Source organism: Oncorhynchus clarkii, chromosome 12 (genome assembly GCF_045791955.1).
Source record: "Oncorhynchus clarkii lewisi isolate Uvic-CL-2024 chromosome 12, UVic_Ocla_1.0, whole genome shotgun sequence".
NCBI lineage: Eukaryota > Metazoa > Chordata > Actinopteri > Salmoniformes > Salmonidae > Oncorhynchus > Oncorhynchus clarkii.
In genome coordinates this window covers 64,493,972-64,521,942 of record NC_092158.1, presented here as the reverse complement: position 1 = coordinate 64,521,942, position 27,971 = coordinate 64,493,972, and the positions used below count along the sequence as shown (strand labels likewise).

The window sequence follows — 27,971 nt, the reverse complement described above, 5'->3', positions numbered from 1 at the left end:
TTAAACATTGAGGGACATCTCCTTTAATCCTCTGGTTGAATATCGCTGAGCGTTGTAATTGAGGTGTTGCGTTTTTGTCGGTGGGCACATATTTTCATGAAAGGGCTTCAAGTCAGTGAAATATTGGCTCTTTCTGCATAGTGTGTTAATTTGTTAGTTTATAACGTGCTTTTCTCCATTTGCTGTGCTTTGCGATGCACGGGTACAACTTCTTTCTGTCCATCGCCCTGACGATACTGTTCTCCGGACCAGCTCAAGGATACTTCCCCGAAGAGCGCTGGAGCCCCGAATCTCCACTTCTTGCCCCGCGGGTCCTCATTGCCCTCGTCTGCCGCAACTCTGAACATTCTCTGCCTTATTTCCTTGGAAATATCGAACGTCTGAATTTTCCCAAGGACCGCGTAGCAATTTGGTAAGTGTCTGTTTAAATGTGAGGGATGGTCTCTGTTTTATGATGGTATTGATGTGGCTAGCATATTAGTTAGCTAACGTAACTGTAATGTACAAGGGCAGAGTGTCATTCCTCGTTACTGGTCAATTTTATGTATGTTTAGATTACAGTCAAAAGCAACTTTCCTAGCACCAACCATAATATGCCTGATCAGAATTACAGCTATCATCACAAAGGTTCTGGAAAGATGAATCCAGGCGAGGGGGCGCGACTTTCCCTGTAGTGAGTCTGAAAGTATTTAGGGGAAAAGGGGGTAGTCATTTTCCTGCAACGTCACCAGAGTGCACTGCATGGTGCAGTGTTCAATTGAATTGGTCAGATGTTTGGCATTTCTGTTGAAGTAGAGGCCACTACTACTAGCCAGTGCCTACGTGGTATTTATTCACCCATTGGAAACACAGGAAGGATAGGGCCCCCCTGCATGTAACTAGCTGAGCCCTGTCAATCCGTTTTCTATTGTATTTCTCCTCACCTTCGCCAATGAGAGGATATCCCCTCTGTCTGAAAACTATCCAATGATTTCTGAATGTCGCCCTAAGGGCTAGGTTAAATACTGATCTGTTAGTTCAGCTATTAAACGGAGATGATGACTACAGGAAATATAGCCACAGGAAATCTCTTGACTGTCCCACATGATGAAAGCGGGGAGGGGACTGTGGATCTTTATATTTTAGCAGTCTAAATGAGTGGGTGGTGGGATGAAGGTCAATTTGAGCTTTTCTTGGTATTGACCTCCAGGTCAGATAAGTTACTGTGTAGCCTATTACTAAACAGTGTATTGATGTTGTTTTGAGGCAAAACAATTTTTAAATAAACAATGACTTGGAACTTCTATGTTTAGGCTACTACTGATGAATCAAATCAAATTGTATTGGTCACATACACATGGTTAGCAGATGTTATTGCGAGTGTAGCGAAATGCTTGTGCTTCTAATTCTAACCATGCAGCAATATCTAACAAGTAATCTAACAATTCCACAACAACTACCTAATTCACACAATCTAAGTAAAGGAATAAGAATATATACTGTTGAAGTCGGAAGTTTACATACACATTTAAACTCAGTTTTTCACAATTCCTGACATTTAATCCTAGTAAAAATTCCCTCTCTTAGGTCAGTTAGGATCACCACGTTATTTTAAGAATGTGAAATGTCAGAATAATAGTAGAGATAATGATTTATTTCAGCTTTTATTTCTTTCATCGCATTCCCAGTGGGTCAGAAGTGTACATACACTCAAATAGTATTTGGTAGCATTGCCTTTAAATTGTTTAACTTGGGTCAAACGTTTCAGGTAGCCTTCCACAAGCTTCCCACAAAAAGTTGGGTGAATTTTGGCCAATTCCTCCTGACAGAGCTGGTGTCACTGAGTCAGGTTTGTAGGCCTCCTTGCTCACACAAACGCTTTTTCAGTTCTGCCCACAGATTTTGTTATAGGATTGAGGTCAAGGCTTTGTGATGGCCACTCCAATACCTTGTCTTTGTTGTCCTTAAGCCATTTTGCCACAACTTTGGAAGTATGCTTGGGGTCATTGTCCATTTGGAAGAACCATTTGCAACCAAGCTTCAACTTCCTGACTGATGTCTTGAGATGTTGCTTCAATATATCCACATAATTTTCCTACCACATGATGCCATCTATTTTGTGAAGTGCACCAGTCCCTGCTGCAGCAAAACACCCCCACAACATGCTGCTGCCATCCCCGTGCTTCACGGTTGGGATGGTGTTCTTCGGCTTGCAAGCCTCCACCTGTTTATCTTTTGATTTCTAAGGCTTGTATCATTCACAACAAAAGTTGCCAAATAACTCTAAATATGTTTCAAATTATCAATTTTTACACTCAACATAGCCACTTCATATGCGCACATCCACTCTATTTTATTCAGGTAACTTCAATTATATTCTTCTTAATATAAAATCATATCATATAAAATAATGGCACAGATCTTATAAGCATATCTTGTCTGCTAGATGATCAAGCCCATGGAATCTTTCCTCCAAACATAACGATGGTAATTATGGCCAAACAGTTCTATTTTTGTTTCATCAGACCAGAGGGCATTTCTCCAAAAATGTACCATCTTTGTCACTATGTGCAGTTGCAAACTGTAGTCTGGCTTTTTTTATGGCGGTTTTGGAGCAGTGGCTTCTTCCTTGCTGAGCGGCCTTTCAGGTTATGCTGATTCGTTTTACTGTGGATATAGATACTTTTGTACCTGTTTCCTCCAGCATCTTCACAAGGTCCTTTGCTGTTGTTCTGGGATTGATTTTCACTTTTCGCACCAAAGTACGTTAATCTCTAGGAGAGAGAACGCGTCTCCTTCCTGAGTGGTATGATGGCTGCGTGGTCCATTGCCATAATTACAATGGACTATCCAGAGCAACTGGAAATCCTCTCAAACTAGAGTAGCTGACAACATTAGTTTAGATTTAACACTTTGTGACAAACAAACCATGACAAACAAGATTCTCTGGTCTGATGAAACCAAGATTGAACTCTTTGGACTGAATGCCAAGCGTCAGGTCTGGAGGAAACCTGGCACCATCCCTACCATAAAGCAGGGGCGTGGCAGCATCATGCTGTGGGGATGTTTTTCAGCGGCATGGACTGGGAGACTAGTCAGGATCGATGGAAAGATGAACAGTGAAAAGTACAGTGAGATCATTGATGAAAACCTGCTCCAGAGCGCCCAGAACCTCAGACGGGGCGAAGGTTCACCTTCCAAGAGGAGAATGACCCTAAGCACACAGCCAAGACAATGCAAGAGTGGTTTCGGGACAAGTCTCCATGTCCTTGAGTGGCCTAGCCAGAGTCCGGACTTGAACCCTATCGAACATCTCTGGAGAGACCTGAAAATAGCTGTGCAGCGACGCTAAGTGATAAATAAGAATAAAATAAGAATACTCTTATTTAAATATGAATAGCTGTTAAAAGCGCCTTTGGTTGTGCATAGTAGTCTATGGTGTTGCCAGGAAACAGCACCCTCTTCGAAGAAGTGGGAGGTGAAGATCTCCCGCACATGGATTGCCTCCCGTGCTGCATTGTTGGCCCCCATCCTGGCAACATCCTGCAGAGCAGCAGACCTCTCCTCTGGCACACGGCCGAGAGCTGCAGGTCCCCTCCTGATACTCGTGTCCATTCTCCTGACGTTATGCAGGACACAGGTAGCCTTCACACACGCCTAAATTCCCCCACCAGGCAGTTCCAGATGGCCCTGGTCAACCAACCATGTAATGCCCTACACAGTAACTGTAGCCAATTGTTTTGAAGGAATCTCCTAGTTGCGAGGTATCTGTAGGAATATGGAAGATAATGTCATTTATTTGACTTTTACATCACCAGGTCATTGTGGATTACTAAAGTATAATATCTCTTATAACAAATCATGATAACATTGGATAGATGGATGCATGTGCACACACGTGTGCATGTGTAGCATGTGACAACAGCAGGATCATATCAAGGATAGCATCACAAATGGATACATAAATACCACTTGAAGCTTGCTGTTGAGTTGATCGTTTGAAACAGCTGTGTTTCTGGGGAAGGAGGAGGGGATGGGGTTCACCATTTACACCCAAACAACATGCTCAAACAGGGTATGAGGCTCTGAGCCCCAAGCTGTCTGCTTGGCTGCGCTGGAGAGGATTGGAATGCTCTAAAATGATCTTCACTCACCTACTTTAGGCCTACCTCCATGAATGGGCCACAGTGTAGTGAGGTCACAATATCCCACGGCTTTACGGCTAGACTCTAGTCCTTGAATATACTAGCCTAACTGTGGTAGATGTGTGGGCTTAGGCTATACTCCAATTGACAGTAAATGTGTTACTGTTTGTGTATAATTTCTTTTTTTTTTAAATGTATTCAATGTTATACCAAAACGAGGCATTTTGTTTAGATGTGTTTATAAGCCCATTAAGTCAAACCTGTGCTTTTTCCAAACAGTTTCCTATGTTAAAAACATGGTCCATGTACTGTCGTAAACATGGAGCTATGTTATAAACACGGCCTTACAGTAACAAACAGTTTTGCACTTGGATTTCCATAATAGGCTTAAGGATATCGTACTGTTACATCAATGTTTTGTCATCTCATGTTGAGATAAGTCCAGGTCCCAGCTCCAGACCATTTTTGTATAAATCCAGCTATATGCCTCAGATCCAAAATGAATGTAAAATGTCATTATTGGAGTTGAAACATAGGCCTATCTGGACCTACACAACCAATGGCTTGGGCAGAATGACAGTGTAGGCTACCCCTGCATACGGTTTTTGGAGAGCACAGGAGGAGCGGATTTCGACTGTACACAAAGGCTTTGAGAGTCCTGTATGTGAAATCGGTTTGATGAGTATGTAGGTATGTCTTGGACGGCTAAGGTGAGGAGACAGGAGAGAACAAACTTAGCAAGGAGCTGCCATGTTCTCACAGACCAGTGTGACATCAGCACTCCAGCACTCCACACTGAGAAGATAGAACCTACTTTGGCTGCCTGCCGTCAGGACTGGAGAATTACAAGCTGGTTTAGGCCAGATCAGCACTCTGACTCTGTTATCTGCCTAGAAACAACTCCTAGGCACTATTCTGCATGATTTGGATAGGTTAAGGCTAAGCAATATGGGGAGTAGCTCCTCCCTTGGGCCCCATCCAGAAACGGCCCCTAGCAGGCACTGATCTGGAAGAATTTGATAGGAAGGCTAGCAGAATAAACATGAAGATAGTTAGCTCCTCCTTGCCCTCTGCTTACATAATAGCCTACCTAGCCAATCCTCTCAGATCTACATTTCTAGAGGAGATATGGGATAGGGGTTGTCTCTTGACGGGGCCTAGGGCTCAGGGGGAGTGATGGGTGTTGTAACTAGAGAATGACCGATATGGATTTTTTTAGGGCCAATACCGATTTTTGGGGGTCAAGGAGGCCGATGGCCGATATGCAATATCATTAATATAATTTCGCAGCAACAGCTGTGTATATTAATCAATATACAGAATATATATACAGAAGTCTGATACAGTATGGTGTGATTAGAGCGTCTGATAAATGAACTAAAAGTATATGTATTATTGTTTGTTGAAGGAAAAAGTACTTGATACAATTGTGATATGTTGTTGTCTCACCTGCATTCGGTAAGTATTCAGACCCCTTGACTTTTTCAACATTTTGTTACGTTACAGCCCAATTCTAAAATGGATTCTATGTTTTTTTTCCCCTAAACAATCTACACACAATACCCCATAATGACAAAACAGAAATTGTTGCTAATTTATTGAAAATAAGTCAAATTTACATAAGTACCCTTTGCTAAGACAACGCAAAAGGGGCTTCTGGACAAGTCTCTGAATGTCCTTGAGTGGCCCAGCCAGAGGCCGGACTTGATGCCGATCAAACATCTCTGGAGAGACCTGAAAATAGCTGTGCAGCGATGTTCCCCATCCAACCTGACATAGCTTGAGAGGATCTGCAGCGAACAATGGGGGAAATTCCCCAAATACAGGTTTGCCAAGCTTGTAGCATCATACCCAAGAAGACTCAAGGCTGTAATTGCTGCCAAAGGTGCTTCAACAAAGTACTGAGTAAAGTGTCTGAATACTTATGTAGATGTCATATTTCAGTTGTTGTTTTTTTATACATTTGCTAACATTTCTAAAAACCTGTTTTTGTTTTGTCATTATGGGGTATTGTGTATAGATAGATGAGCGGGAAAAACAATTTCATCCATTTTAGAATAAGACGTAACAAAATGTGGAAAAAGTTAAGGGGTCTGAATACTTTCCAAATGCACTGTACCTTAAGATGAATGCACTATTTGTAAGTCGCTCTTGATAAGAGCGTCTACTAAATGACTAAAATGTCAATCAATGTAAAAATGAACAATTGCAAAGCATGCTGAGTATTATTCTAATGAGCTCCGCTCTGAAACAAGGCCAATAATAAACCTAGTGTGCTTTGCAGTCCATTTTGGCATGTTCTGTTGACATATACATTTTGGTCATTTAGCAGACACTGTTATCCAGAGTGACTTGCCCAACTAAGGTAGATAAACAACAACATATTACAGTCATAGCAAGAAACGTTTTTGTAACTGTTACTGAGAATGTTGTTGCTGTTCGGGCCAGCTACTTGCAAATTAATTTTTTTATTTTAAAATACAAAAAACATGTATTTTAATTACATGCGTTACAAAATAAAAAACATGTTTTAGTTTATTTTGATACATTGATCTTTATGGTATTTCGTATCTGTATGATGTAATTGTCTTTAGTCATTTTTGTCCATCCCTGCTACTGATCAACGTTTGCATTGGAGCATCACTCCAGCGTGTCATGCCTGTATGGAAGGACATCATTATAGACACTGCTCTTAGTTTGAGAATATCAAATAACATCTTTTCAATGCAAATGGGTCTAACGTTAAGTCATGATCTGTGATCATGCTTATGAAACTAGTATTTTTTTGTTGTCATTTTCCATGATCGGGAATAAGTATTTTTTTCAGCTGTCAGGAGCATCTCTAAACAACTCAGCTGCCAGGACGAAATTCCAAACAACTCAATTGGCTATTTCAGCTATGTGTTAAGAAATGGGCGGGTTGTAACTTGATCCTACTGCTACGATTTGATAGAGCGAGGCTGTAACTCCGCTCCCTTTCACATCTCCTCATATCTCTCGCCATCGCTCATACACTACATGTCCAAAAGTATGGGGACACCATTTCAAATGAGTGGATTCAGCTATTTCAGCTACACCCGATCACACAGCCATGCAATCTCAATAGACCAACATTGGTAGTAGAATGGCCCGCACTTTCAACGTGGAACCGTCATAGGATGGCACCTTTCCAAGAAGTCAGTTCGTCAAATTTCTGCCCTGCTAGAGCTGCCCCGGTCAACTGTAAGTGCTGTTATTGTGAAGTGGAAACGTCTAGGAGCAACAATGGCTCAGCCGCAAAGTGGTAAGTCACACAAGCTCACTACCGAGTTCCACACTGCCTCTCGAAGCAACGTCAACACAATAACTTTTCGTATGGGAGCTTCATGAAATGGGTTCCATGGCCGAGCAGCCGCACACAAGCCTAAGCCTGTCCACATACTTTTGGTCATGTGCTTGGTCCACATACTTTTTGTCCCTGTACCTAAGAAAGCAAAGGTTATTGCCCCGTAGCACTCACCTCTGTCATCATGAAGTGATTTGAGAGACTAGTCAACAGTTCGCCCCCCAGTTAGTGAAGGTAGGAAACAACCTCCTCTTCGCTGATCCTCAACACAGGGGCCCCACAAGGGTGCGTGCTCAGCCCCCTCCTGTACTCCCAGTTCACCCATGACTGTGTGGCCAAGCACGCCTCCAACTCAATCATCAAGTTTGCAGATGACACAACAGTAGTAGGCTTGATTACCAACAATGATGAGACAGCATACACGGAGAAGGTGAGGGCTCTGGGAGTGTGGTGCCAGGAAAATAACCTCTCACTCAACATCAACTAAACTAAAGGAGATGATCGTGGACTTCAGGAAACAGCAGAGGGAGCACCAACCCTATCCACATCGACGGGACAGCAGTGGAGAAGGTGGAAACGTCAAGTTCCTTGGCGTATACATCACTGACAAACTGAAATGGTCCACCCACGCAGACAGTGTGGTGAAGAAGGTGCAACAGCGCCTCTAACCTCAGGAGGCTAAATAAATAACAGTTTCTATCTCAAGGCCATCAGACTGCTAAACAGCCATCACTAGCACATCAGAGGTGGCTGCCTATAGACATAGATTAGGAATCACTGGCCACTTTTAGAAATGGATCACTAGCCTCTTTAATAATGTTTCTGTATCTAGCAATACTCATCTCATATGTATAAACTGCATTCCACACTATTCCACACTATTCTATGCTATCTTAGTCACTAAAATTGTGTTTACATATTGCATCACCCATTTCAAATGTGTAAATACTGTATTGTATTCTATACTACACCACTGACTGTTAAACAGCCATCTCAAGCACATCAGAGGCTGCTGCCTATAGACAGATTAGGAATCACTGGCCACTTTAAGGAAATGAAACACTAGCCACTTTAATAATGAGAGACTAGTATCTCGCATTACTCATCTCATATGTATAAACTGTACTCTACTATTCTACAGTATCTTAGTAACATTAATTATGTGTAGATATTGCATCACCAATCTCATATGTATATACTATATTCTAAACTATGCCACTGTATCTTATATATATATATATATATATATATATATATATATTTAATCCATTCCTTACTTAGATTTACGTGTTTTTGAGCATTTGTTGTGAAACTTAGATATTACTTGTTAGATATACTGCACTGTCGGTGTCACGCCCTGAACTTCGATATCTCTGTTTTTGATATATTTTGGTTAGGTCAGGGTGTGACTAGGGTGGGTCATCTAGGTTTTTGCATGTCTAGGATTTTTTGTATGTCTAGGGTTTTTTGAATGTCTAGGGTTTTTTGTATGTCTAGGGGTTTTGTATGTCTAGGGGTTTTGTATGTCTATGTTGGCATGATATGGTTCCCAATCAGAGACAGCTGTTTATCATTGTCTCTGATTGGGGATCATATTTAGGCAGGCCTTTTCCCCCACTTTCTGGTGTGGGATCTTGACTATGTGTAGTTGCCTGTCAGCACTATATTGTATAGCTTCACGGTCCGTTTGTTATTTTTGTTGGTTTGTTCGGTGTTCCTTCTTTTAATAAAGAGAATGTACGCATACCACTCTGCGCCTTGGTCTCACTCATACGACGATCGTGACAGTCGGAGCTAGAAGCACAAGCATTTTGCTAACCCGCAATAACATCTGCTGAACACGTGTATGTGACCAAAATTTGATTTGATGTAGTGTACCACTTGGTGCTGTTTATTGCGATGACATTTGCTACCAAGCCATACATGTGCATAATATCTAACAAGGAGAGCGAAGGTAGGAAAAACTATGCAAGCCAATACACGGATACGATTGCAGCAGGTCAGATCAGCAAACCAGTAAATAGCTAACGTTACTCAGCAGATGACTCGTTGCCGAAAATAGTGCATGTAAGTAGCTAGCCACATTTTCTATTAGCTCCTATCTGATATCTTAGCACCATGTTTATCTAGCCAGCTAGAGAGCAATAGTAAAGATCATTGGACAAAGGGTATGAGAAAATTAATGGAGTTTTTGTAGTTTTTTGGGGATAGGCCTTTGGTAAACACAGGCTTAGGAGATCTGATACGTTTTGCTCTCTGAGACCATTTTCATCAGCTAATGTTTTAATAAAAAAGGACACTAGGCTTTATATTTCATAAAAGGTCATGTTAACTGACTGATATTATTTCATAGAACAAAACTTATATTATCTCCTAAGCCTGTGTTAACTTCAGGGTTCTGATCTCGAAGCACGGTTTTGACTGCTCCTACAGTCTTGCATCGGTACTACAGTTTAACTGATGCCCCGGCCCAAAAAGACGATTTCCATACAGAGATTTCCACAAAGAGAAGTCAGATTAGAAAATTCCTAATAAGACACTTTAGTCATCGCCTTTGTGCACAAAACATCCATTGACTTATTCAAATAATTGTTGCTGAGGCCAATTGTTTTTCATCACTCACAGGCGAAGAAGATATTACCATTTTATATTTATCCAATGTCTGACATGTTTTTGGATGACTTGATGGCGTCGCTTCTCGCGCTGCTCTCTGTGCGCGCTGAGTGCTAGTGTGCATGTTATATTGGTCCGTCTAAAGCGGACTCTGGATTGGCCCAGTGTCGTCCGGGTTAGGGGAGGGTTTGGCCGGCTGGGATGTCCTTGTCGCATCGCGCTCTAGTGACTCCTTGTGGCGGCCGGGCGCATCCAGCTGTGCGGTGTTTCCTCCGACACATCGGTGCGGCTGGCTTCCGGGTTAAGCGAGCAGTGTGTCAAGAAGCAGTGCGGCTTGGAGGGGTCGTGTTTTCGGAGGACGCACCTTCGACTCTCCCGAGTCCGTATGGGAGTTGCAGCGGTGGAACAAGACTAGAAAAGGCCAATATCGGCGGATATATCGGCTCGACTGATTAGCAGTCGTTCTCTCTGGTTGTAACAGGATCCCCTGTTCCTATTCACATAGACAGAAAGATGTGGTTTGAGTTGGAACCGCCGCAGAATGGAATCAGGCACGCAAACTGTCAGTCTGACACAATAACTCTCAAACACACACACACACACACACACACACACACAGTCCTTTTCAGTAGCTAATAACCATAAAGTTTCACTTCCCCAGCCTTCTTGCTTATTTAGTCTATTTTCTGCTTTTTAGTAACCCGCATGGATGTGTGATGGATATTAGAGCTGCTTTGGTATGGGTGTAAGACATGCTTGTATGGAATTCAATGCTGGAGTCAGTATCCCATCGCTCTTGAAAATAGGCCATTGAAGTGAACACTGAAGTACTGTCATCTGATATGCTCTTTCACATTCACTGTCTCTACTTTACTCAGGTCTACTTCCAATGCCACGTCTCCTATAAACGTCTGTGTATGTGTCTATGTGCTTATTACCCTTACACTGTTGACCAGAAAAGGAAAAAAATAATCATGTGCCTCTGTCTCTGTGTTGTACAGGGTTGCGACGGATCACAATGTGGACAACACTACAGCCATCCTGCGTGACTGGCTCGTCAAGGTCCAAAAACTGTACCACTATGTGGAGTGGAGGCCGCAGGAGGAGCCCACGTGAGTTCCTCTCATGTTCACTTTATAAACTGTGTGTGTTTCTGTATCTATCTGTCTCATTTATACAGGAGAGGTAACACATTACATTACATTTGTAAATCATTTATAGATGTTTAATATGTGAGTTATAAACTACATATTAACTGATAATTAACTATCTACCAACTACGTATAAACCCTTAACATCCTCCTTAAAGACACCTTAATGTACAGTGTCACCGGAGAGGCACCTTAATGTACAGTGTCACCGGGAGGCACCTTAATGTACAGTGTCACCGGAGAGGCACCTTAATGTACAGTGTCACCGGAGAGGCACCTTAATGTACAGTGTCACCGGAGAGGCCCCTTAATGTACAGTGTCACCGAGAGGCACCTTAATGTACAGTGTCACCGGAGAGGCACCTTAATGTAAAGTGTTACTGACAGGCACCTTAATGTAAAGTGTCACCAAGAGGCACCTTAATGTAAAGTGTCACCGAGAGGCACCTTAATGTACAGTGTCACCGAGAGGCACCTTAATGTAAAGTGTCACCAAGAGGCACCTTAATGTAAAGTGTCACTGAGAGGCACCTTAATGTACAGTGTCACCAAGAGGCACCTTAATGTAAAGTGTCACCGAGAGGCACCTTAATGTAAAGTGTCACCGAGAGGCACCTTAATGTACAGTGTCACCGAGAGGCACCTTAATGTAAAGTGTCACCGAGAGGCACCTTAATGTAAAGTGTCACCGAGAGGCACCTTAATGTACAGTGTCACCGAGAGGCACCTTAATGTAAAGTGTCACTGAGAGGCACCTTAATGTAAAGTGTCACCGAGAGGCACCTTAATGTAAAGTGTCACTGAGAGGCACCTTAATGTAAAGTGTCACCGAGAGGCACCTTAATGTAAAGTGTCACCGAGAGGCACCTTAATGTAAAGTGTTACTGAGAGGCACCTTAATGTAAAGTGTCACTGAGAGGCACCTTAATGTAAAGTGTCACTGAGAGGCACCTTAATGTAAAGTGTCACTGAGAGGCACCTTAATGTAAAGTGTCACTGAGAGGCACCTTAATGTAAAGTGTCACTGAGAGGCACCTTAATGTAAAGTGTCACCGAGAGGCACCTTAATGTAAAGTGTCACCGAGAGGCACCTTAATGTAAAGTGTCACCGAGAGGCACCTTAATGTAAAGTGTCACCGAGAGGCACCTTAATGTAAAGTGTTACTGAGAGGCACCTTAATGTAAAGTGTCACCGAGAGGCACCTTAATGTAAAGTGTCACTGAGAGGCACCTTAATGTAAAATGTTACAGAAAGGCACCTTAATGTAAAGTGTCACCGAGAGGCACCTTAATGTAAAGTGTCACTGAGAGGCACCTTAATGTAAAGTGTCACTGAAAGGCACCTTAATGTAAAGTGTCACTGAAAGGCACCTTAATGTAAAGTGTCACTGAGAGGCACCTTAATGTAAAGTGTCACTGAGAGGCACCTTAATGTAAAATGTTACAGAAAGGAACCTTAATGTAAAGTGTCACCGAGAGGATGTACTGAATGTCCTGTTTGTTTATGTTTGTCACTCAGAGAGTACCAGGATGCAGACAGCCCGAAGCAGTGGACCAACCTCCGCTATGCACACGTGATGAAGCTACGGCAGGCAGCACTGGACTCCGCAAGAGACATGTGGGCAGACTACTTCATGGTACTTCTTTCTCCTGTCTCCATGACGACCCCAACCTCTTTTACAGATCAACAGTGTCTCCCCCGAACGGCACCCTATTCCCTACATAGTGTGTAGGGAATAAGGTGCCATTTGGGACGCAAAGTGCACTGCTTTTGACCAGGGTCAATATGTAGGGAATAGGGTGCCATTTGAGACACTGTCAAGTCTTTCTCCACGACGACCCGTCCTATTTTACGGAGGCGCAGAGTTCTCCTTACAAGAACAATAATGCAGTAAGAGAACAGCAGGAGTCAGGTTTTCCTGTCTCACTTCTGGTTTAGAGGAAACCAATTCATCTGGCTTGGTGTTACTATGTACCATTCTGTAACAAACCTGGCTGAATCTTAAATATGACAGCTTTGAGTTCTATTCTTGCACCCCAAAGCATGAACACATTGTCCAGGGCTCGCAGGGGTATAATTATGGGACGGAGTGAATGCACAGATGAGGAAGTTTTGTTCTTGAAATGTGCCTTTTGTCTTCAGTAATGTTGTGCAATTAAAGCTGGGTTAAAATAGAGCAGCTAAAGTTTATGAATTAAAACAAATACTATTTAAACCCAGGTCTGTGGCCAATACTGCCTCTTCATTCTAACACTGATTCTGGTGGCTGGACTTAGGCTACAATGACATCCATTGTTCAAAGTGTCACAAGAGAGGATTGACATTGCAGAGTGATGTTTAAAGCGTGAAGTGGATTAAGTGTCTCACTGTTCCCTCTCCCCTTTCTATCAAACTCTCACACACACACACACACACTCACACCCTCTTCCACTCTCCCCTGTCTAGGTAGCGGACTGTGATAACCTATTGACCAATCCTAATGTACTGTGGAAGCTCATCAAGGAGAAGAAGACGATCGTAGCTCCCATGTTAGAGTCCCGTGCAGCTTACTCCAACTTCTGGTGTGGCATGACCTCCCAGGTATGCTACTATGTGTGTGTGTGTGGGTGTGTGTGCTTGTGTGCAGGCGTGCGGTCGTGTCCTCCCCAGATACTTTGCATGCGATCATGCATTAAAGTGAGAGCACAATCACCTTGATTGAAGCGCTTAGAAGTGCTCATCGTATTCTAAACAGTTCTCCCTCGTCCTCCTCCAGGGTTACTATAAGCGCACCCCGGCATACATCCCTATGAGAAAGCAGGTGCGTAAAGGATGCTTTGCGGTTCCCATGGTGCACTCCACCTTCCTGATTGACTTGAGGAAGGAGGCGTCACGCCAGCTGGCCTTCCACCCCCCTCACCCAGACTACAGCTGGGCGTTCGATGACATCATTGTCTTCGCCTTCTCGGCTCGCATGGCAGGTACTGTTAACGTGTTCTCTCTCGTGTATTCTGTTTAGTAGCTTTCACATACAATACAGCATGATAATGATTTGGTACACATTGTGTTTGACCTCTACGCTCAAATGGCATTTGGGCCTGCTGCGGTTATTCTGTTCACATGGCAGGTGGCCTGCTGTGGTTACTCTGTTCACATGGCAGGTGGGCCTGCTGTGGTTATTCTGTTCACATGGCAGGTAGGCCTGCTGTGGATTATTCTGGTCACATGGCAGGTGGCCTGCTGTGGTTATTCTGTTCACATGGCAGGTAGGCCTGCTGTGGATTATTCTGGTCACATGGCAGGTGGCCTGCTGTGGATTATTCTGGTCACATGGCAGGTGGCCTGCTGTGGTTATTCTGTTCACATGGCAGGTAGGCCTGCTGTGGATTATTGTGATCACATGGCAGGTAGGCCTGCTGTGGATTATTCTGTTCACATGGCAGGTAGGCCTGCTGTGGTTATTCTGTTCACATGGCAGGTAGGCCTGCCGTGGTTATTCTGTTCACATGGCAGGTAGGCCTGCTGTGGTTATTCTGTTCACATGGCAGGTAGGCCTGCTGCTGTTATTCTGTTCACATGGCAGGTATGCCTACTGCTGTTATTCCGGTCACATGGCAGGTATGCCTACTGCTGTTATTCTGTTCACATGGCAGGTATGCCTACTGCTGTTATTCTGTTCACATGGCAGGTATGCCTACTGCTGTTATTCCGGTCACATGGCAGGTATGCCTACTGCTGTTATTCTGTTCACATGGCAGGTAGGCCTGCTGCTGTTATTCTGTTCACATGGCAGGTAGGCCTGCTGCTGTTATTCTGTTCACATGGCAGGTATGCCTACTGCTGTTATTCTGTTCACATGGCAGGTAGGCCTGCTGCTGTTATTCTGTTCACATGGCAGGTAGGCCTGCTGCTGTTATTCTGTTCACATGGCAGGTATGCCTACTGCTGTTATTCTGTTCACATGGCAGGTAGGCCTGCTGCTGTTATTCTGTTCACATGGCAGGTATGCCTACCTTTTAGATCCGAGTTTTCAGCAACCGTAATGAATAAGATTATATGGACAGGGAGGACCTGATTCTAGATCAGCTCTCCGCCTCCCGCAGGCGCTTTGTGAATAGGCGGAGGCTACGACTACGTAGATTTCACCCCTGCCCCACCCCCGTCCCGCCCCTCAGGGGACTTCTTTCTCAAATCTTAGGATCAGAAATCACGTTCTGCACGTGTTTTTTAAATGATTTTTTATGTGCAAAATTCCTGGGGGTTTAACAGACAGTGGTTGGAGTTTTCAGAGTCTGTTTTTTCTCATTCTATCCACAGACATAGTGTATGCTTTGTGTAAGATATCTTAATTATACTTTTGCATAAATACATAAGTGTCATATTTTGAAGGTAGATATTTTCAGGCGTGACACAAAGAACCTCATCTACAGTGAGACTTGTACTGTGAATAGCCATAGCAAAGCAATGTGTAAATGTTTGTAGTAACCTTGTTGTTAATAACAAACGTCTCTTCTCCCTCTACACTACTCTTCCTCTGTCTTCCACAGATGTGCAGATGTTCCTATGTAACAGAGAGACTTATGGGTATTTCCCCGTGCCACTGCGAGCCCACAACTCCCTGACAGACGAAGCAGACAGCTTCCTACATTCCTTGTTGGAGGTCAATGGTGAGTGTTATGTCATATTGTCACAGGTCAAAAGGTCAGCTCTAATGTCCATACTAGCATCCGAATTGGACAAAACTGGTTGAAATGAGGTCTTTTTGACGTCTCACTGGGTTACCACTTAGGATGGATGCTCAATACATTGCCTCATTCTAAGTGGTAGGCCAGTGTGGATATCAGAACACAGCTGGAAGTTGGAGCTTTTTGTTCTTCTCTAACTAATGTTACTGGTCAGATTGTGAGTTGTTTATCATTCCTATAATTTTTCTCCTTTCTCACGTTAGTGCGGAACCCTCATGTGCTGCCCTCGGAGTACATCCCGGCCCCCATAAAGATACAAGATAAACTGGGCTTTGATGAGGTGGGATATGAGCCAGCTCAGAATATGGTTTCTGAGTTCCTTATTGACCCCCTAGCTCCTATGCCCACATTGTTAAACTCTTTCTATGGAGGTTGAGTGTCTGCAGGTTTTCACTCCTCCCTTGTACTTGATTGATCAATTAAGGTCACTGATTAGTTAAGAACGCCCCTTGCGTGGTTGTCTAGCTCTTAATTGGACACAATCGAAAGTAATTGTCAAAAACCAGCAGACACTCAGCCCTCCATGGAATGAGTTTGACACCTCTGCCCTAGGCACTCCTGAAGATGTGTAAGGATCTAATGGCATTAAGCAATAAGGCAATTGCTTCACCATGTCTTCTGGTAGGCTCGGTTGAAATGTCACCACATTTCATACACCTATCCAATTGTTTTCTGAGTGTTTAAGGGTAGCTGTCTATTTAGCATTTATCAACTAGAATTCAGAATGTCTCTTTTGCACCCTTCAGCTCTAAATGTCTCCCTCTATGGGTGCCATGTGGTATTGCATGTATTGACTCACTACCGTACAGTAAGGCCCATGTATTGCGTGTGTGCAGGTGTTCATGATCAACCTAAAGAAACGGACCGACCGGCGGGATCGCATGCTGAGGACTCTGTACGAGCAAGAGATTGCCTGCAAGGTCATTCAAGCGGTAGACGGCAAGTAAGTTGACCCCTTTTTGAAGGTACTCCTCTCTCGGCACGTCATAGACTTCATGTACCATTAAAGGTAGACTCAGTGATGGGACATCATAACATACAGCAAAAGTTGCCCCACTGTTTATAATGTCATGTCGCTAAGTCTTCAAGCGCTCAAAATGACCCTGTTATTTCTCTCTCCATCTCTATGTGTGTCTCTCTTTATCTCTGTCTCTTTCTCTCGCACCCCCCCTCTCCCGCCCCTCCCTCTCTCTCCCTCAGAGCGATGAACATCAGTGAGATCAATGCCCTGGGGATCCACATGCTACCAGGCTACAGTGATCCGTATCACGGCAGGCCCCTCACTAAGGGAGAGCTGGGCTGCTTCCTCTCACACTACAACATCTGGAAAGAGGTGAGCCCTGCAGCTGCAGGCCAGGCTAGTGTTCAGTAGGGAGAACATTTTTAGAAACGGTGTGAAACAGGGGAGGTAGTACCTGAACTTGTCCAATAAGAACACAGATTTTCAGTATTCGTTAACAAAAAAGTGTTGCTCCAGTGTGCTCTCCTATTGAATACACAAGGGTTGGGCTCAATTCATAATATTATTGAGAATGCCTTAAATTCTTGAATTGAATTTTACTTAAATTGAATTTGAATTGTAGTAGTAAACCAGATACAGAATTGCAATTCAAATTTGAATGAAAGGAAATAGAATTGAATTAAATTAAATTCAAATGCCTCTTCTATTCTACAGTACATCTTGCACATAAAACATCAAACACGTTGTGATATCCGTGCAGGATAAACGCTTGAAATTAATGGCCAAGGAAAATAAAACATGTATGCGAATAATATTTGTAAAAAGAACATTGGCCTGTATGCAAATAAGTTATATTTCATTAATCACTGAAACTTTGTTCAATTTGGGGAAAATACAATATTCCCCAGAATGTGGTAGTTTAACCCTCAAGTTGACCCTGAGGCCTTCAAAAATAAGCCAAAGAAATGAAATGGTTGGTGGAAATATCATTGGCAATTCTAGTGATATAGTCTTTGGTATCTGGAAGTATGACCTGGCAGATTCAATGAAACTCTCATGTTCTATGATTTCTTTGAATTAAATTATACTTCACTCAAATTCAACATCCTGTGGGGTGTGGCCTATTCAACTCGAAATTCAACTCATGCTGGGATGTGTATTTCAATGATGTTAAAGGTAATTATGATGCAACTATGATGGTGATACGATATGGATTACAATTATCATCATGAATATTAAGGCTATACACACTACATGTTACACACATAGACACTCGATCATGCAAATTGGCAGGGTTATTATTTATTTGGACAACACACATTATAGTCTTACTCTTATACAGACATCATACACACTCACTAAATCACATTCAATAGCATACACATCAACCTACTCAGATTTACTACACACAATATCTTATCTCCATTTTTTTACATCTGTGAAATTGGCTCAGGGGCAAACAGGCAACAGAATAAAACAAATATTGCTAGAATCAATTTCTTGAATTCTAAATATCAGACATTTGAAAGCTCTTTGACCGTCATAATACCTCTGATAGCAGTAACTTTACAATCACTAATTATGGTCAATTTAGACTGAGAATAGTATTTAGTTATGGTAAGGGGTGAAATAAATATAGCCAGTTATAATTGTAACAGTTTAGCAGATTATAAAAAAGATCAGTCTTTTCTAAAAGAAACGGAATATAAGATATACTGTTTACAGGAAACTCACTCTACATCCTTAGATGAAGTTGCTTGGAAAAAGGAATGGGGTGGTGAAATAATTTTGTGTCATGGACAAAGGAACTCAAAAGATGTGATGATATTAATTAACAAAAATGTGCAAATAGTCAGGGGTGATTCGCAAGGCTGGTGGATCTTTTTGAATATGAAAGTGGATGAAAAACAGATTTGGCTCATTAATCTATATGGTCCGAATAAGGATGATCCATACTACTTTGAAAATATAATGTAGTAGATAATATAAGAGAGAAAAATTCACAAAATTATTCCTGAATCTCCAACACAGGAACGCAAACAAAAATAATTTGCAGAAACTCGTTACAGAAGACTGATGACTCTGTCATCTATGATTCTCAGAATTATATTTTAAAAGAGGAAGCTAAATATTTTAAGCAGATGTTCTCATTTCCGTCTCATCCTCTGCCACTGAATGAAGATTACGGTAAGGAATTCTTTCCAAATAATACAACAAATGGAAATTAACAAATGTACAGAAAGATCAGTGAGAAGGTCAAATTACAGAGGAAGAACTTTTTGAGGCTATTCATTTTTTTCAGTCTGGAAAACTCCCAGGGCTTGATTGCATACCGGTAGAGGTATATCAAGCCTTTTTTGATATACTAAAAGCTCCATTGTTAGATTGTTTTAACTACTCCTATAGAAATGGTAGTCTGTCAGGTACTCAGCAGGAAGGTCTGATGTCACTATTATTAAAACAAGACCCAAATGGCAAATAAAGATCCAGTCTAAAAAAAACTGGAGGCGCCTTACACTTCAATGTAGTGATGCAAAAATACTAGCGAAATGCATAGCACTCAGAATTAAAAAGGTTTTACCAGGTATTGTTCATCCTGATCAGACAGGTTTTTTACATGGATGATACATTGGAGATAATATACGACAACTACTAGAAATAATAGAACACCATGAAACATCCATGAAGCCAGGCCTGGTATTTATAGCGGATTATGAAAAGGCATTTGATAAAGTAAGACTGGATTTTATTTATATTTTCAATTTTGGTGACTCTCTTTATAAAATGGGTAAAAGTAATGTATAGCAACCCCAGGTGTAAAATAGTAAATAACGGCTACTTCTCAGAGTTTTGAATTGTCAAGAGGAGTTAAACAAGGGTGTCCGCTGTCACCATATCTATTTGTTATGGCAATCGAAATGATAGCTATTAAAATCTGATCCAATAACAACATTAGAGAATTAGAAATACCAGGCTTAAAACAAATGTGTCTATGTATGCCGATGACTCGTTTTATATTAAGTCCGCAAGCTAAATCCATGCAATGTCTCATTGAAGATCTAGGTAACTTGTCTGGACTCTCTGGACTAAAGCCTACGTGTATAATGTTACCTATTGGATCTTTAAAAAAATAAAATGTTTACATTACCCTGCGGTGTACCTATAAAATGGGCTGCCGGTGAAGTACAGATACTTGGTATTCATATCACAAAATATATGAATAAGCTCTCCACAAGGAATTTCAATAGAAAACTTGTAAAAATAGACAAGATCTTGAAACCATGGAGAGGTAAATAATACCTGTCTATTTATAGAAATTGCCCTGGTTAACTCCTTAGTCATATCTCAGTTTACTCACTTATGGCACAGCCTACTCCTGATGATTCGTTTTTCAAATCATATGAGCAAAATATATTTTGCTTTAACTGTGACGCTGAACCAGACAAAATAAAGCATGCCTACCTATATAATGAATATGATTTGGGTGGGTTGAGATTATTAAATAAAAAGCACTAAACCTCTCTAAAAGCTTCACTAATTCAAAAGTATTACTTGAACCCTAAATGGTTTTAAAGTAGATTACTAAGAAAAGCTCATCCATTGTTTAAAAATGGCCTTTTTGCCTTTGTGCAGAAAGTATCTATCTTTTTCAAACAAGCATTGCAGAGCTGGCTGCAATTTCAATGTCATCCCCCAAGAAAAGATAGAACAAATATTATGGCTGAACTCAAATGTGCTGGTTGATAACATACCTGATTTATGGGAAAGATGTTTGAAAAGGGTATTTTGTTCTTAAATTATATTGTAAATTGGAATGGTAGAGTTATGTTATCAGAATTGTACAGGAAGGTCTGCTCAATTCAAGAGTACAACCAATTGATTACAGCATTACCCCAAAAATGGAGGAGGCAGGTGGCAGCGGGAGGAAGAAGGGAACTGGTCTGTTTAACATAAAGGATCAAAACTGGCGGAGGAAAATAGCATAAATAGGAAATTATACCAGTTTCATTTGAGGACCAGGATGTTGACAACTGTGCTATACAGATTGCAAAAATAGTTAGGAAGAGATTTTTTATGTACCGATTCAATGGTACAGGGTGTATGAGTTGATATATAAAACAACGCAATATTCAAGACGTGTTTTTAAGCTGAAATTATTATATAGAATTCTTGCCAACAACAAAATGTTGAATATTTGGGGCATAAAATCATCGAAGCTCTGCAGATTTTGTTGTGAGGATACAGAATCAATAGACCATTTATTTTGGTATTTCCCTCAGGTAGCCTGTTTCTGGTCTCAGGTTCAGGAATGGCTGAAAATGCATAGCATTGATCTAAAATTGACCCTAGAAATAGTACTGTTAGGGGATCTGGAGAGACTGGGTCAGTCAATTACTAATATACTAATACTCTTAGTAAAAGTATTTATCTTCAACATGCAATCTGTGGATTCTATTTGATTAGATCGATTGAAATTGTACGTTAAACATCACAGCATAATTGAAGATATACACCACCATTCAAAAGTGAAGAGGTGACTCCGGGATGCTGGCCTTCTAGGCAGAGTTACAAAGAAAAAGCCATATCTCAGACTGGCCAAAAAATGTTTTTATTAAGATGGGCAAAAGAACACAGACACTGGACAGAGGAACTCTGCCTAGAAGGCCAGCATCCTGAGTCGCCTCTTCACTGTTGACGTTGAGACTGGTGTTTTGCGGGTACTATTTAATGAAATTGCCAGTTGAGGACTTGTGAGGCGTCTGTTTCTCAAACTAGACACTCTAATGTACTTGTCCTCTTGCTCAGTTGTGCACTGGGGCCTCCCACTCCTCTTTCTATTCTGTTTAGGGCCAGTTTGCGCTGTTCTGTGAAGGGAGTAGTACCAGATCTTCAGTTTCTTGGCAATTTCTTTCATGAAATAGCCTTCATTTCTGAGAACTAGAATAGACTGACGAGTTTCAGAAGAAAGTTATTTGTTTCTGGCCATTTTGAGCCTGTAATCGAACCCCAAAATGCTGATGCTCCAGATACTCAATTAGTCTAAAGAAGGACAGTTTTATTTCTTCTTCAATCAGCACAACAGTTTTCAGCTGTGCTAACATAATTGCAAAAGGGTTTTCTAATGATCAATTCGCCTTTTAAAATTATAAACTTGGATTAGCTAACACAACATGCAATTGGAACACAGGAGTGATGGTTGCTGATAATGGGCCTCTGTGCGCCTATGGAGATATTTCATTTAAAAAATTGGCTGTTTCTAGCTACAATAGTCATTAGCAATGTCTACACTGTATTTCTGATCAATTTTATGTTCTTTTAATGGCCAAAAAATAGCTTTTCTTTCAAGAACTAGGTTTGCCTGAGGCTGATGCCTTGCAGGTGTTTGTAGACATGCATATACACACACTCATTCAAATACCCACATACACACGGACACACACACATGTAAATAGTGCCAAACATGCACTCAAACATATAGAGTTGGTCTTGCTGTTGTGATTTTAGTTGTCCTTGATGTCCTTTCTTTTTTGCATTGTTGTTTTCTGTTTCCCTTTTCTTTTTCTTTTTTCTCTTTAGTTACATTTCTTGGTTGTTGGTGCATTGGGGGGTTCTTTTGGGAGGGGGATGGAATGAATTACATTTTTTTTGCGGGAGGGGTCTCGGATGGTTGAGGGGCAGCTATTGGGGAACTGTGGGTTGAATATGGAGTCAATTCCAAAATTCTGAATTGAGCCCAATCCTGGAACACACCTCTGACTGCCACTCTCAGGTATAGATACGAGTGTACATACGTTTCTTTGCGTCCTCTGAATGTGACGGTCACTGTTTTATCTCTGTGTGTGTTCAGATCGCAGAGCGAGGTCTAAAGAGTTCCCTGGTGATCGAGGACGATCTGCGTTTCGAGGTCTTCTTCAAGCGACGCCTGATGAACCTGATGAGTGAAGTGGAGAGCCAGGGTCTAGACTGGGACCTGATGTGAGTGTTCCATACACTGTTCCACTCATAGAGATACATTCAATTACTGTTGTGTTCTGATGACTGAAGTGGAGAGCCAGGGGCAAAACTGGTGTCCCATAGACTGTGCATCATCCACTATACACACTGGATATCCTCTATTATAGGTCAGTGATTCTCAACCTCTGGTCCGGGGACCGGAATTGGTCGCTGGCCGATCCCTCAGACACATGATACAGTATTTGGTTAGTTCTTAAGTGTTAATTGTAATGTTAGAAGTCCTTTTAAAAGAGTTAAGAACCCCAGTTCTAGCTTGCTGACTCAGCACTTACTGTCTACCCTTCCCATGTGGTGTAAACTTTCTTCAACAACTGTTCTTCCTCCCAGTTATATCGGCAGGAAGAGGATGCAGGTAGACCGCCCTGAGAAGTCTGTGCCCAATATACACAACCTGGTGGAGGCTGACTACTCCTATTGGACGCTGGGCTATATGATGTCATTACAAGGAGCCCAGAAGCTGCTGAGGGCAGAGCCGTTGAAGAGGATATTACCCGTAGATGAGTTCCTCCCTGTCATGTTCAATAAGCACCCTGTGTAAGTTTACCCCTCTCTGCCGCACCCTTTCTCTCTTTGTCTTTTTGTCGCCTGTCTCTTTGGGTAAATCTCAAAAAAGTATTTTCCCGGATTCCTCGAGTCTTCTCGCCTCCTTTTCAAAGTGCAGCAAACGAAGGGAGCATCAGAGGAGAAAGATATTCTCTTCCGAAGCTCCCCCCACCCCCCCTACACGGTTTAAGGAGGCAGCGAGGAGAGAAGACACTTGAGAAAAGACTTGAGATTCACCCCTTTTCACCTATTTCTCTTTTCAATGTTTCCCTTGACATCTTTATCTCTCCTCTCTCGTGCTTCTCTCTCCAGCTCGGACTACATGGAGCAGTTTGAGGTGCGAGACCTGAAGGCCTTCTCGGCCGAGCCTCTGCTAGTATTCCCCACTCACTACACAGGTGACGCGGGCTACATCAGCGACACAGAGACCTCCGTGGTGTGGGACAACGAGAAGGTCCGTACGGACTGGGACCGGGCCCGCTCGGGGAAGACCCAGGAGCAGGCGGAGATCAGCAGCGAGGCCCAGAACTCTGATGTACTCCAGTCACCTCTGGACAGCACAGCCACACGGGACGAACTATGAGAGGGGAATGGGTGGAGAGGAAGGGGATGGGATTGACGATGGAGGGTTGATGGAGAGAAATGCTGAAGATTCTGAACCACCATGGGTTTTTTTTTTTTTTTTTACGTTTTAGCCCCCTTTCTTTGCATCCTTGCAGCAACAGGATGTATAGTACATGGGCTCCTGTTTATGTTTTATTTTTTTAACCAAAGAGGACAAGTTGAAAACAGGGATCGGTTGCGTTATTTTTTTCTTCCATTTACTTTTTCATTTCAGAAATATGTTGGACTCACCTTTATTTTGCTGCATTTACTAGACCTAAATACAGGGTGGGATCTGTATGTCAACAGTGATCTGGTTGGCCTGTCTATTACATTTCAGTGAAGTGATTGGCCTGTGAACTTTGTTTCTGATTGGTCACTACCATGCCTCAAGTGCCTTATAGCCTAGTTCATCATGCCAAATCTCACAACTGACCCGAGTAGACCTTGACTCCTAGAATAAATACATCATTTATTAATTGTTAATGAATTAACATGTGTGCATGTACTATAACCGTGTACTGTAGAAGTCTTTCTGAAAGCACTGGAAAAGACAAGCATCTTGCATGATTTTGGATATGGCTTTAAGATGACCTTTTTCATTTGTTCATTTTCAAACTATAGGTAGACCTAACATATTTTGCATCCATTAGAGATATATGCTTGAAAGTTGTGTGTGCTGCTTCGCAAACGAGTCCCATAGTTTTACGAAAACCTCACCAAGGAGCTCAAAGTCCTATGCTATGACATATGAGATGAATACCAAAACAGTTGTAATTAAAAAAGCAACAGCTCCCAAAGTGAATGACTTGGCTACCCGCCCTCCCTGTCAGACCCTAACCATTGAGTTACAGTAGTGCTCTTTATAGCAGTGGAGTACGTCTTTTTAGAAACCAACAGCTCCTAAAGTTAATAACTATGGGTAGAATCCTAACTTCCACTTAAGTCAAATCTTTCTAATCTCTTAATTCAATCAATCAAATGTATTTATAAAGCCCTTTTTACATCAGCAGATGTCAGAAAGTGCTATACAGAAACCCAGCCTAAAACCCCAAACAGCAAGCAATGCAGATGTAGAAGCACGGTGGCTAGGAAAAACTCCCTAGAAAGGCAGGAACCTAGGAAGTAACCTAGAGCGGAACCAGGCTATGAGGGGTGGCCAGTCCTCTTCTGGCTGTGTCCCGGGTGGAGATTATAAGAGTACATGGCCATTTTAAGGCCAGATTGTTGTTCAAGATGTTCAAACATTCATAGATGACCAGCAGGGTAAAATAATAATCATAGTGGTTGTAGAGGGTGCAACAGGTCAGTACCTCAGGAGTAAATGTCAGTTGGCTTTTCATAGCCGATCATTGAGAGGTCGAGACAGCAGGTGCGGGAGAGAGCAAGAGAGAGTAGAAAACAGTAGGTCAGGGACAAGGTAGCACGTCCGGTGAACAGGTCAGGGTTCCATAGCCGCTGGCAGAACAGTTGAAACTGGAGCAGCAGCACGGCCAGGTGGACTGGGGACAGCCAGGAGTCATCAGGCCAGGTAGTGTTGAGGCATGATCCTAGGCCTCAGGTCCTCCGTGAGGGGAGAGCAAGCGAGAGAGAGAGAGTATTAGAGGGAGCATACTTAAATTCACACAGGATACTGGAGAATTACACCAGATATAACAGACTGACCCTAGCCCCCCAGCACATAGACTATTGCAGCATCAATGCATCACTTCAAGTGAAAATTCAACTTAAGTAGGATGTAAGAATTTACCCCTATCCGCCTCCCCTGTCAGTCCATTGCCATTGAGTTACAGTAGAGCTGTTCATAGCAGTGGAGTACTCCTTTCCCCCACTTGCCACCTCTGGTCTGTTTCCAGACTAATGCCTTGTTGCCTTCACACAGAGTTATACAAGGTTCACAGGCGGGAGCGACCACAGAGACCGCAGTAGACGCCTCACACTTTTGTGGTTGAGGAGGAGCCATGTGAGATGTTGAGATTCACTCGTAGTAGTCTAAGAGATTACATTGTCTGTCATAACAGCGTTTTTGTAACCTCATACCAAATAATAAAATATTTTGTTAAAAAAGAGTAACGATAATTGTAGGTCTCTATTCCTCCACATGGTCAAATTAGAGATTTCTCTATTTGGCTAGATGTTGCACCACTGAAACCTTATCAAAGTTATTTGTCTGTTTGTCTGTGATTATTGGGTTGTTGGGTGACAAATTGCCATCCCCCTCTTATTCTGTGCAACAATTGCAGAGTTCCTTTTTACATGTGTCATAACTCAGTGAACAAACTTTAACCAATAATTAAAAATAACTAACTATAGAATCTTCATGCATTCTACTTGCCAGCAAGTTACTAAAAATAGAAGCCTAAAATCCGGGATTTCTAAATCTTTTTTTTTTTTTTTAACACTGCCTGCCAAATAGGAGTAAAAGATTATGGATTAGACCTAGACTAGGCCTACTTTGCTTCATGTGTGCTCTATAAACCAGTTATTTTGTTCCCAGTGTGATGGCCCGCGAAAATTGAACCTTGATAGGCCTTGTGTCCCAAATGTGTTATTTTCAAGTGGTTTATAAATCCATCAAAAAATCTGAAAAACTATCAAAACCAGGGTCGAGATGACGCTAAGAATGTTGCGACATACAGTAGGAATGCGGTTGGACAAGATGCCTAGCGGAACAAGACTACGTAGGGAGGGAAAACCCTAGTTGATAGACCTGAAAACATTGTTCTATGACACGGTTTTATTCTCAAAGAGATTGAGGAAATCAGTCGGAGGATATGAGACAAACGATAACGGCTGAGTGGACTCTGGGCTAGGATGCGCCAAGGGGACTGCCTATCCAAACTGACAATTACACACCTCTGAGGGAAATGTATTGATTTCCGAATGGATTTTGTTCTACATTGCACGAAATGGAAGGAATGTTTTTGATTTTAATCAATATAGCCTACCACGTTTTGACCTAGGATATTTTAATGCGTGTTAGCCAAATTGTTTTGTGTTGCGTGCCTCTGCTCGTAGACAGCTAGAAATGTCTTTGTTGGAATTGAATATGCGGTGTGGTGTAAAACATACGTCTACTGAACAGGGAGAGAATGATTCTCATTTACCGGGAATGAACACCACACTAATCCCGTGTCAAAACGGTAGTGGTATTCGTAGGATGAAATACTACGATATAACATGGACAGTGTCAAGACTCCGCGCAGTGGCCGAATGTCTGAGACAACTTCGGCTGCTTTTTGAGGACTGTTGCGGTAAGTCAATGGAACATATTTACGACTTTCACACATATGGTTTTCTTTGTAGGTCTAATGATTTACAGACAAGACGAATATGCAGTTATCTCATGTTATCTGAAGATTTTCACGTCTGCCAAGACATGCCACACATAGACAAGTTCACGCGAGGACAAACAAAAGGACTATCTGGGAAACTTTCATGTGCGCTCTGAGTCTGACACGAAGATTCGTTCATGTCCTAGGTTGCAGTTATACTCATCCCGCGTTCAATTATCAAGTCGGAAATGTCAGAGTTTCCTAGTTCCAACTAGCACCTGAACGCGGCATAATGCCCATAGGCTTCACATCGTGGCGTGTTTCATTACGCCGTACGTCATCACGGAGTCTTGCCCAATGATCCGTGGATTGCTGATACGTTTTTCCGCCAACTTTATCATCTTGTCAACTATTTTTTATATAGGCATATGTAGGCCAAAGTCTTTTTTTTTACCAGAGAAGTTGATTGACCCTCTTCGATGTCATGAGCGTTAATTAATTGCTATGTTTTCATTTAATAAAGCCCTTTTACAAAAAGTTCCACTGTACCTAACATCATACTAATTTAGACATACCAGTTACCACACCCAGTCTCAGGGATGGCTAACTCTGGAAATTCCTTTGGTCTCTTCTAGG

General features: G+C 42.1%; 1 protein-coding gene across 2 annotated transcripts; it reads left to right on the top strand.

The window, feature by feature from the left end:
- Nucleotides 1-2: 2 nt before the first annotated feature.
- On the top strand, nucleotides 3-27,971 carry LOC139421024 (procollagen galactosyltransferase 1-like). Of its 2 annotated transcripts, XR_011635577.1 has the most exons (13): nucleotides 3-412; nucleotides 11,064-11,174; nucleotides 12,733-12,850; nucleotides 13,660-13,794; nucleotides 13,970-14,174; nucleotides 15,741-15,860; nucleotides 16,142-16,218; nucleotides 16,775-16,881; nucleotides 17,139-17,271; nucleotides 22,748-22,875; nucleotides 23,242-23,448; nucleotides 23,770-25,101; nucleotides 25,326-26,721. XR_011635577.1 is itself a non-coding variant. In XM_071171498.1 (12 exons), the coding sequence occupies exons 1-12, from the start codon at nucleotides 195-197 to the stop codon at nucleotides 24,038-24,040; spliced, it is 1,830 nt and encodes a 609-aa protein (XP_071027599.1). In that variant the 5' UTR covers nucleotides 34-194; the 3' UTR covers nucleotides 24,041-27,971. The 2 variants fall into 2 exon arrangements, 1 of the variants encoding a protein (XP_071027599.1); XM_071171498.1 differs by having other exon boundaries at nucleotides 34-412; nucleotides 23,770-27,971.